The sequence below is a fragment of the Amaranthus tricolor genome, chromosome 7 (genome assembly GCF_026212465.1).
Source record: "Amaranthus tricolor cultivar Red isolate AtriRed21 chromosome 7, ASM2621246v1, whole genome shotgun sequence".
NCBI lineage: Eukaryota > Viridiplantae > Streptophyta > Magnoliopsida > Caryophyllales > Amaranthaceae > Amaranthus > Amaranthus tricolor.
This window is the reverse complement of record NC_080053.1, coordinates 20,593,462-20,604,768: the sequence shown is the minus strand read 5'-3', so window position 1 is coordinate 20,604,768 and position 11,307 is coordinate 20,593,462. Positions and strand designations below refer to the sequence as shown.

Below are 11,307 nucleotides of genomic sequence, written 5' to 3'. Positions count from 1 at the left end.
GGTGAACAAAACATACCCTTCGTTATATGTGTGTTCTATCGAGGTATTACATAATACTTTGATTACTCTGTGATAACTCATTTACTCTTGTTCTTGTTTTTGCTATTGTTCTTTGCCCATTTAGTATTACATAATAACTCATTTATTGATTTATTTATTTCATTTTTTTATGCTAATAGTCCAACTTGTGTTGTATGATGCATGCTTGCGGGTTCAATTCATTTTCTCGTTTTAAAAATCTCTCTATTTAAGTGTTTATAGAGCGGGCGACTCTTTGGCCGCATTCTCCTTTATTGATATGAGTTGATGTCTTTCATCTCACCTCAAAGCCAAATCATAGTTTTTATAAGCAAGATACACTATATACGATGATGTTGACTCTATGACAAAGCATTACTATATTAAGATAAAGTATAATATACATTTGAATACAATATCAAAATGATGGTAATACGATCTTATCCAGGATGTAATATTCAATACTGGCCTGTTATTCTTGCACAGCTTTCAGCCTTTTGACACAAAAAATTTTACACAAAAAAACTCAATTATAGCCGAAAATTTGACATCCCCTAAATGGAAAAATAATCAATCAATGAGCAAAAAAGGGGACTACAATTATTTGGCGCGTTATGGAGCATGCAAGTTGTAACTTTAAAGTAATGTATCAAGTCATACCCAATTACCAACCCAAATTTCAAAGTGGATGTTCTTAAAGTTTTCACCAATTCCTCATCTCCTATTCGGACAACAGTCCAGTCATTTTCTTTCTGACAGGAGATCACACTTCATATTCAGTCTCACGATGAAAGCATCTGATTAGAGTCAGCACTGAATCTTTATTAATCTGATGCATCAAGAAACCATTGACTCACTCTCAGGTCCATTTTGAAACGCTGATGGGCCACAAAGGAGACTGCACAGCAGAATTCGGATTCATCATCTTACATTTCTTTGCTGCCTGAGAGGTCTGTCCAGTTCTGACCAATTATCTGAATTATTAGACCTTCGTCCTTCATGATCTCGCGACTTTCTAGACCCATTGAAGTTCTGCATACCTCTTTGTGATTGTCTAGACCCATTGGAGTTCTGCATACCTCTTTGTCTCCCACTCGTGCTTTGTCTTTCACGTGCATTGTCAAATGAGCCCCTTTGACTACCATGAGAGCCTCTCCCTCCACCCATACTCTGCTGCCCACGCGCGTTAAACAAATCCCTCTGTCTACCATGAAAGCCTCTACCCATGTTCTGTTGTCCATCAAAAAACTCTCTTTGACTGCCATGAGAACCTCGAGAAGATCTACCAAAGCTAGAAAAATCATTGTTCTTCGAAAAATTGCCCCCCAATCCACTTCGTTTTCTGTTGTGATGTGCCTTCTCACCTCGTTCGGGATCACTTTCATCTGAATCATAGTACTTTTTCGAATGCTGTCTAGAGTGGCTCTCTTCAATATCATCTTCACTCCCAAAAACAAGCCTATCATCATCATCAGAGCCAAAGCTCAATCTATTGGAAGGACCACGTAAAGATTTATTTTTACGACCAGAATCAGCAACATGACTAGATTTCCACTTAGAATGAACTGGAAGGTCTTCGTCTGAATCAAAATCCAAAACATGATCCCCTAGATCAGATAAAGAACCTTCTCTATGTGAAGACCTAGAAGGTTTGGGGTAAGAACTAGATCTTGTTTGACTAAACTGTGGAAGATCATCTTCTTCAGCATCAGAATATCCTTCATTTTCCACATCAGAAAATCGAAGTGAAGAAGCTTCTTGTCTAGGGCTCCGGTTCTGATTATCTATTTCATAGCTGTCAATGTCATCATCATCGTCATCAAAATCATCAAAACCCACAGTGTGTGTTGATTGCACGGGCCTTGGAGGTTCTTTCTCTTGATGTCTTGAGGTTCTGCCAACTTGATGCGAGTTTTCACGAGGCCTTCCAAAGGAACCACTTTCCAGTTGACTATCGAGATGATCATCTTCATTGGTTGCATGAGTATCTGCATATTCAAATGCTGCGACATCTGCACCATCTGATTCATCATCATCAAAATCAAAGTTCCATGCATTAGACAGGTGTTCCCTATCAAGAGGCCTTTCCTGCCTTATATTCGATCTCTGCTGGCGGCCTTGCATCTGATTCTCCATATATTCATCAGGAGGTCTCTTATGCTCACAGTTGAAACAAGTCATATTTCTTCTGTAATTTAGAAAGTTGCATCTACAAATAGTTGTAGTTGGAACAGTGTCAGAGATCTAAAAATATCATGCAAAAGGATAAGGAAAAACAAAAGTACAAGTAAATTCCAATGCACTATTATACAAAATTGGTTGGCTCATGGCTGTGTTGGAAATCTCTCGTGAGTGCAGTAATTCATCGTCTCATGGATCCCAACTACTACAGATGGTTTTCCATGGAAACTATCGTTTGATGTTCAATGGGATTTGTCTTCTCTAGCTCAAAATAAGCAGAGACTCCAGGGCCTTTTACACAAAATTTTATTGCTTTAAAAAATTTGGTAAACAGCTGGCCCAAGCGATTCTAGATGGTAAATCTATTGAGGCTTTAATATGTTTAGTTTAGATGGGGTTGTATAGATTAATTAATCTCTTTAACAAGATAGAAAGAATCGACAAAACACAAAAAGATTGCAGGATAAGCACTATAGTACTACAAAAACAATAGGGATGCACACGACTGTTTTATCATTGGAGAATCAAGCTTATGAGACACCATAAAGTTACAGAATAGGGTGACAGAACATTGCCTCAGAAAAAGCACAAAGCAGTTTCTTTGGTTCCATGCGGGAATAATCCAACATTAAAGTTATTCAACTAATGCAGCAACAAATGAAATACTAAAGTGTAAAGACAGAATTTACACATGATTTATATTGATTTGAAAAGGTGTATGACAAAGTATCAAGAAAGGTACTTTAGTGGATTGTGGCCAAAATAGGTATGCCACATAAATAAATCATTAAATTCCAAGATACATCCATTTTCTATTTGCAGTAGTCCTAATTGTGAAAAAGGCATTCATATAAAGAAATTATGATACATATTGTTTGCATCATATTAATGGACACAACCATCAATATGGTCGATAATCTGTTATAGATGTGAAAGCATACATTAAAATCAAAAGCTTGTGAACTAAGTTGGAGTAAGATCAAGCATATGAATGTTGTTTAGTAGTGATGCAGAGGTTTTGTAAAGTAAAATCACAAAAGAACTCCGTCAAATTTGATAGTTTTAGTACCTTGGATCTTTACACAACAACGGAGATATTGATCGAGATGTAAAGCATAAGAATCTGTGTATGGCTTAAACGGAGAGCGACCGAAATATTATGTAATTGAGATCTGCCACTAAGTTGAAAGGAAGAATACTATTAGCCAGACCAACACTACTATATGGGCCAGATTATGTCAAGGACTATTAGGAGAGATCATTGTAGGAAGATAGGTGGACCAACAGTGACCATGCCCTAAAGGATATAATTCCAAGTGAAGAAATGATATGTTCTCAAAGTCTGTGAATTGTGAAGACAAAATGAGGGTACACTGTCCACGTTGGTTTAATGGGAAAAGATCATAAAATGCACAAGTTAGAACGGTTAAGTTTGGAACATCAAGGAGAGCAATATAAGTATATGACATAAGAATTGGAATTTGCAAAAGCAAATGACAATAGATATGAATGAATGCAGGATAATATATGTAAATGATCAATATTTCTGTTGTAGAATAGTATTAAAATATAAAGTATACTAGTGATACTCTTTCAAGTTGCTATGGTTCATATAAACGACCCCATATGATTGAACTAAGAATTTGGCTTCTTGTAGTTCTTTTATAATTAATTAAAATGAAATCGCATGATTACTAGCATCGTAGAAATCATCAAATACAGGAAGATATAATTAATAGAAAGCATGAACTTACTGGGGGCATTCCCATTCTCCAGGAAGCAACTCCCTTTTAGGACGCTTAGCATCACATTGTAGGCATACAACATTTTTTGCAAAATTCATGAAGTTGCACCTGCACTCTTCAAAAAAAAATTAGAAGCGACTCTGTAATGCTAACATTTTCACTTATTTCTTTCAACCTTCAATTTTGTTTATTTCAACAAGATTTCAGATTTAACATAAAACTAGAGCAATAAAAGTGAGGTGAGATTAGAACTTTCCTCACTAATTGAATATTCCATATTTAGATTAAGCTGAAGATATTTTAAAGGAGAAAACAGTGGCATACCACTACCACATCAGGCAGCAGACAGATGAAACAAATTTTATAAAACAGCGGGAATAGAAATTGATTAGGATGGGAAAAAATCGCAGATAACAATGTCTAGAATGCAATGCAAAGCAAGACCAAAAACTTATAATAGCTGGAGGCTACTTTCTGAACATATTTCAGAATCTATATCTTACAAAGATGCAAGATCATAACGAGAAGACAAGCTATTCTCCACAACCTCATGATACAAGTTTGATTTATGCAAGTATTAAACTGATATCAAAAACTAATACTCCCTCGATCCTAATGAATTTGCAACATATTCTATTTTCGTATGTCACAATAAATTTTCTATATTTCTTATTTATCCACATTCTCTTATAATCATATCCACAAACACAACCTCTTACTTAAACTTATCCACACATTTCTTACATTCACTTGTTTTGTCTTATTCTCCCACTAATCACCAAAACTTTTAAACAACAAAATTTTCCAACTTAGCACTTTCATTGAGATAGAGTATCGTAAGTAAAATGAGTTTGCCCAAATACGACTAGGAATGCAAGTAAAGATATAAAATAATGGATGAACATACACACATACTTTGGACATAACCAGTCCCCCTTTTTCATCTCAATGTCATCACGTCCAATTCGTCTCTTGGGTGGAGGTGGCGGTTGCTTCACCTTAGGCGGACGCTTCTTGATAACTGGAGGTGGGAGATTGAGATCTATCGGTACAGCGCTTAACCTAACAATCTCGTGAAGCAATTTACGCACAACTGATTTCACAGATTTGTTCTTCAACAAAGACTTGTTTTCAACTGACCCATTTATCGGATCGAAGCCATAAGTCAATAAGACACGCATCATATCTATTGTCCTTGCCTCATCCTCCTTATTTGTAACCAAATATGCTCTTTCACAGTTGTTTCTCAAAATGCAGGAACTGCAAACCTGGAATCACATGAAACCAAATTCTTTATTAACTGGAAGCAAATAGTAGCCATAATTATGCACAAAACTGTAGAATGAACTAAAAGCGCTAAAATCTTAATCTTTTAGCTAGGAATTCACAGTAAAAGCTAATGGACACAGTGATGTAGTTGCGGGGTGATACGGTTGTCGTAGAGCTCAATAGTATATTAGCCAAAAACAAAAAAAAAAACCCTTAAAGCAGCCTAAAAAACACGTTTCTTACACCTTTACGATGTGGGTAATACCAATTCATTAAATTTGAAAACCTTTATGATTGAAACTCGTTTCTGCACTATACCGTAGCAAGATAAAGCAAAACTGACAGTGCACCTATACTAAATTACAATTTGACCTAAAGAAATGCCATCGATCACACATAGTAAGTTAGTAACTTTGAATTTGAAATCCAAAGGAATGTACAGCAGTTTCGGACCCAACGATGCACCTCTCAAAGCACAAAGCTCACTCCCGGGTAACTATGACTAAACTTATCAGGTGAAGTGACACTTACATCTCCTTCATCCAGATGAGCATGTTTCCTGAGCAATTTTGCAGAAAAGACCACTTTTTTGTCTGCACTAGGGCATCCGTAACCGACAAGTGTTTGGATATCCTTTCTTGAGATTGACCTGAAAATGATACCCATTTTAAATAAAATCATGCATTTTTAGAGGAAGTCTATAATATTTAAAAATACTGAATATCACCAACTAGGCCACACTGGTCAACCAATAAACAAACAAAACAAAAGTAAAATAATATGTATTTAAATGAGTTCCTCACAGCCTAACTGATAAATGAAGCAGGAAGAAGTGATTTAGCTATCTTGCTTCTTAACAAGGTCATTTTAAAAGCTCATATGAAAACTTGAACTTAAAGGTCTAACAAAGACCACAGCACAATTACATGCCTCAGTCCTCACTGGATGTTTTTCCAATAAAGCACAAGCCTAGCCGCACAGGGTTATTATTCAATACTGACAACATTCAATAGAACTATTAAGTGCATACTTCATTGATATGCCGAAGCCCGAAAGGTCTAAAAGGATATTTGATTTTATTGTCCATTTCATAAAATCAAAATCAAGAAATGAAAAATGTCTTGAGAATGGCTTGAATAGTGGGAGTGACCTATCTCTAAGTTTTGGCCCAGACAAAATCATTCAAATGCATGGATTGGTCACTATTTTTGACAATGTGCCTCAAGTACAAATGCGTGTTGAAGAACCAATCTTGGAGGTGCCACAAGATGTTGATACTAAGTTTAACAATTGCCTGAAACCGTTGAACAACCAGGAAGTATGTTGATACAACATTAAGAAGGTCTACTAGAGTAAGGAAATTCGCAATACCCAGTGATTATGTTATGTATCTACAAGAGTGTGACCACAATATTGGAGCCAAATATGATCCCAAGACGTTTTCACAAGCCATGAGTTCTTAGATTTCTAACTTATGGTACAATGCTATGAAAGAAGGGATGGATTCTATGGCGTCCAATTAAGTTTAGGATCTCGTAAAGTTGCCCGATGGAGCAAAAACCATTGGGTGTACATGGATTTTTAAAACAAAGAACATTAAGAGACATAAGGCAAGACTTGTGGCCATTCACTCAATAGGACGAAATCGACTACACTAAGATTGGATCTAAGAAGGATTCAATTCTAGTGATCATGGCATTGGTTTCTCATTTTGCTTTTGATTTTAATCAAATGGATGTGAAAATGACTTTCATTAATGGTGATTTAGAGGAAGTAGTTTATATGAAACCACCAAAAGGATTCTCCTCTAAGGATGGTGAGCACTTGATTTGTAAGTAAATCCATATATGGATTGAAACAAGCTTCCGTCAATGGTATTTTAAATTCTATAATGTCATCACTTCATTTGGTTTTATGTAGAATGTCATTGATTGATTTATATACCAAAAGGTTCCGAATTTTTTTTGGTGTTGTATGATGATATTTTACTTGCAACCAATGATAACGTTTTGGTGTATGAGGTGAAACAATTTCTCTCAATAAGCTTTGATATGAAAGATATGGGAGAGGCATCTTATGTCATTGGCATTAAAATTCATAGGGAACGATCTCAAGGCATATTGGGCTTCTCCCAAATACACCTATATCAACAAAGTCTTAAAGAGATTTCAAATGAAAGATTGTTCACCAAGTGTGGCACCCATTGTAAAAGGTGAAAAATTTAGCCATATGCAATGCCCTAAAAATGAGCTAGATGCTTTAACCATTGAAAGCTTGATGTATCTTCAAGTAGTACCAGACATGACATTTCATTTATTGTAGTGATATTGGGGAGATAAGAGAAACCCATATTTAGACTATTGGAGAGCTGCAAAGAAGGTGAAGAGATATCATGGAACAAAGGATTATATGCTTATGTACAACCAAAAATTTGGAAGTAATCGGATACTTATTCAGACTTTGTTCGATATACTAATTCATGTAAATCAACATTTGAAAAGTTCATTTCAGGTCTTAGAATAGTTGACTTTATTTCTAAACCTCTGAGAATATACAGCGATACAAATGCTATATTTCGGCCTCCACATACTTATGCTTTCGAAGATCATCAAATATTCCTAGAGGCCTCCACATTTCCACCAGTGATGGAAATGTTGGAGTTCAAACATGTATGTATCGTTCAAATTATTGCATCCTTCAAATTATTGTTCAAATGATATTGATTTTAATTGACAACAAACATCTTTAACTTCAAAAATAAGAAGTGTAAATGAGAAAATAGTCCTTTTACTATAGTCGTGCAATCCGAAACCAAATAACTATAAAATCTTCGCTCCATTATGTATGGCCATCCAATGCCCCAAAACATCGCTAAGGCAGGAGCCACTTGTCATTAGGGTAGTGACATGTCGCTCCACAACTTTAACATCCAAGTACTACATACTATACCTAATCACCTACATTTGATGATAAAACCCATTATAAATAAAATAATCCATACTTCTTCTAATCCTTTTTTCCTTTCACTTTTGTGCTTTTGCAAGCTCTTTGAAGGCGATATTGTAGCGAGAAAGAAAACTTCATCTAACATGAAGAATAAATGATCTAAAACCTAACAAACTAAAGCCTTATCATTCATAGAATCTCTCCATGTCCATACAACATTAAAATGTGTGAAACTTGTTTCGCTACCCAAAGTGCAACCTAAAACATACTATCCTTTGTGTCTAAACCTAAATCTAAATCTTAATTGCAAATACTAAATCTACAATTATTACATCTCAAAGACAAATCTAGTTAACATTCTATCTATTGAAGTCTAAACAAGTAAAAAAGGATCAATGTTTCATATACAGTTGCTCAAATCAACTTGTATAAACCCACATGGTTGAATCTATCAATGAAACTACTCTTCATTTTCAACAATGAAAATCATTCTTTGTCAACCCCTAATCGTTAAAGCATAATAAATAACCCCTTCCCAAAATACAAGCTCTATTCTTCAAACTCCTCATCAAAGAAACTATCTATTCCTCATTCTTGTCTCTTTAAATTAATAAAACAACTATTTTCAAGTATTTATTTCATATCCTTACAAAAGTAATTGGTGGTGTTGAAACATTAACTCCAAAAATAATATATTCATTCATACAAACACCCATTAGCTCATTTGGCTGAATGGAAACTGTGTAAATAAGCATAGGAATATACGACGAACCAAAAACAAATACAACATCTTGTTGCAATCCATTTCTAGCAAGGGGTTCCTCAAGTTTCCAACTAATTCAATCCAATGAAAAATCATGCAGGTCCTCTACTTCTAAGTGTAACACTCCAGCCCAACGGACCGCTAATGACTACTCATAGAGACTGTAGACTATCCCCACAGACCAACACAAGTCTTTCCAGCGCACTTTGGCCTCACTCGTGCGCACGTAGGAAAACTTCCCAAGAGGTCACCCATCCTAAGATTGCTCCCCACCAAGCACGCTTAACTGTGGAGTTCTTAGCAAATGGGCTCCCATGAAAAAAAGATGCATCTTGTTGATATGAGTAGTCTATCAATCCTTGTGTATCACACTCACCCCCACTTAGGAATACAACGTCCTCGTTGGACCGTAGTTTCAGGATCTTTTCCCCCGCTAGGTGCGCTAAACACACAATCATCCACGGTCGCACGGTTGCTCTGATACCATTTGTAACACTCCGGCCCAACGGACCGCCGGTGATTATTCATGGAGACTGTAGACTGGCCTCACAGAAACACAAGTTTTTCCGGCACACTTTGGCCTCACTCGTGCGCGCCCGGGAGAACTTCCCAGAAGGTTACCCATCCTAATATTGCTCCGCACCAAGCACGCTTAACTGTGGAGTTCTTAGCAAATGGGCTCCCATGAAAAAAATACACCTTATTGATATGAGTAGTCTATCAATACTTTTAAATCACAATTTGGGTTATTACACTAAGTCTGTTGTCTTTTATTCTATCTATACAAATGATTTATTATAAAATACTATCAACTCCCACTGTCCCTATGGAAAAACACCATTTGGCTTGATGTGAGAGCTTTATGAGTCGAATGGTGCTTTCTCAGAAGGAAGGAGGGAGTATTAATCAACCTACATATATCATAATAAAAGCAAAACCTAATAAATCAATAGAAACTCACCTTAAAATATCGAACCTATCTTTCCCAAAATTGACAATAGCAGATTGAACAGTCTTCCAATCCCTAGTAAAATCAAACCCTTCATTTTCAGCAAACTCTGCCACACCAATCGAATCAAAACATTCAATCATCTTATCCTCATCTTTCCTCTTGTGGTCAAAATAATTTTGCTGCACTAATCTCTCCATTAAACCAACCCATTCTGGCCAAGGATGAGCCAATTCAATCTCTCTCTTCATCAACCCTACCTTCTTCTCTCCTGCATCAATTGCATCAAAATTCCTCATTTCTTCACCTCCATTAGCATCAGCTTCACTAAATCCTAACCCTAATTTCTCATTTTCCACATCATTTATACTCCCATCTTGCTGATTTTTCTTCTTGGATTCTCGCCAAGCTCTAATACGCTGAAGAGCATCATCTTTCTCAGAACGTTCCTTTTCAATTTCGTCGATTTTGTCAAAAACAAAGCTTAATCGAGATGAAAGTGAAGAGGGTTTTGAGAGCTCTGAGGAAGTGGAAGTGGAAGTGGAAGTGGAAGTGGAATGGGAAGGAGGGAAGAGAGAAAAGTGTTTGAGTAGAGCAAAGAGACGATAATGGCGGTGGTAAATGAAGGGTTTGGGGGATTGAGATAAGTAGCGAAGGAGGGAAGAGAAAGAAGAAGGAGCCATGATTGAAAAGAGAGAGTAAGGATGGTTTTCAGTCTTAAAGTTTAGTAAAACCCTCCATAAACCCACCTTTTTGATCCTTGAACAGTTGAAAGAGACACTCATGCTTTGGAAGTCAAACATCTTTGGTGTTTTTAAATCATAAATATCTAATAATAATAATAATAATAATAATAAGAAAATTTTGCAAAGAAACACCTTTTAAAACCACTTTTTTGTAAAAAAAATCACCTTTTAAAATTTTTTTTTGTAAAAAAACACCTTTTAAGACACTTTTTATTAAAAAAAACACCTTAAATGAAATTCCGGTGAGTTTTGTCAAGTTTCAGGCGTTGACTACGCCATTTGAGCTCTAAATACGTGCGTGTGATTGCAAACTCTTCTTAATCCACGCTGCTTCCATTTCAACTTCAATAAATACTCCATTTACACCCTCAACTCCCATTTCAAATCACTCATAACTTTCATCACCTCTTCTCTTTCTCTCTCTGTGCTTCTGAAGTTCAATTTTAGGGTTTTCATCTGAAATTGTGAAGGTATGTGCTTTGTTGTAGTAGTTTTCTCCAATTTTTTTGAAATTTTGATGCTTTGATGTTCTGTTTATAATGTTGCTCTGTTTTTTTTGTTTGGTGTAGTATATCTTCTTCTAATGGTTCTTCTCGTGCCATTGGGAACTCACAATCTACTAGATGCTACTGTGGGATGCAAATTGCTATGATGAGGTCTTGGACCCTCAAAAATCCTGGTCGTAAGTTC

At 36.1% G+C, this 11,307-nt stretch overlaps 2 protein-coding genes across 2 annotated transcripts in view; one reads left to right on the top strand and one right to left on the bottom strand.

Moving 5' to 3' along the window:
• Positions 1–379: 379 nt before the first annotated feature.
• The window catches only part of LOC130817748 (DNA polymerase zeta catalytic subunit-like), a 49,910-nt gene continuing 38,982 nt past the window's right edge, over positions 380–11,307 (bottom strand). Inside the window, exons 24-28 of the mRNA XM_057683610.1 lie at positions 9,884–10,587; positions 5,745–5,862; positions 4,860–5,212; positions 3,954–4,052; positions 380–2,227 (exon numbers count right to left, since the gene is read on the bottom strand). Coding sequence (XP_057539593.1) covers positions 940–2,227; positions 3,954–4,052; positions 4,860–5,212; positions 5,745–5,862; positions 9,884–10,587 — 2,562 coding nt within the window. The 3' untranslated portion in view covers positions 380–939. The remainder of the gene's footprint in view (positions 2,228–3,953; positions 4,053–4,859; positions 5,213–5,744; positions 5,863–9,883; positions 10,588–11,307) is intronic.
• LOC130817747 (uncharacterized) overlaps positions 10,674–11,307 on the top strand; it is a 1,401-nt gene continuing 767 nt past the window's right edge. The window contains exons 1-2 of the mRNA XM_057683609.1: positions 10,674–11,087; positions 11,187–11,307. The exon at positions 11,187–11,307 is cut by the window's right edge and continues 767 nt beyond it. Of these exons, the coding sequence (XP_057539592.1) occupies positions 11,254–11,307 (54 nt within the window). The 5' untranslated portion in view covers positions 10,674–11,087; positions 11,187–11,253. The remainder of the gene's footprint in view (positions 11,088–11,186) is intronic.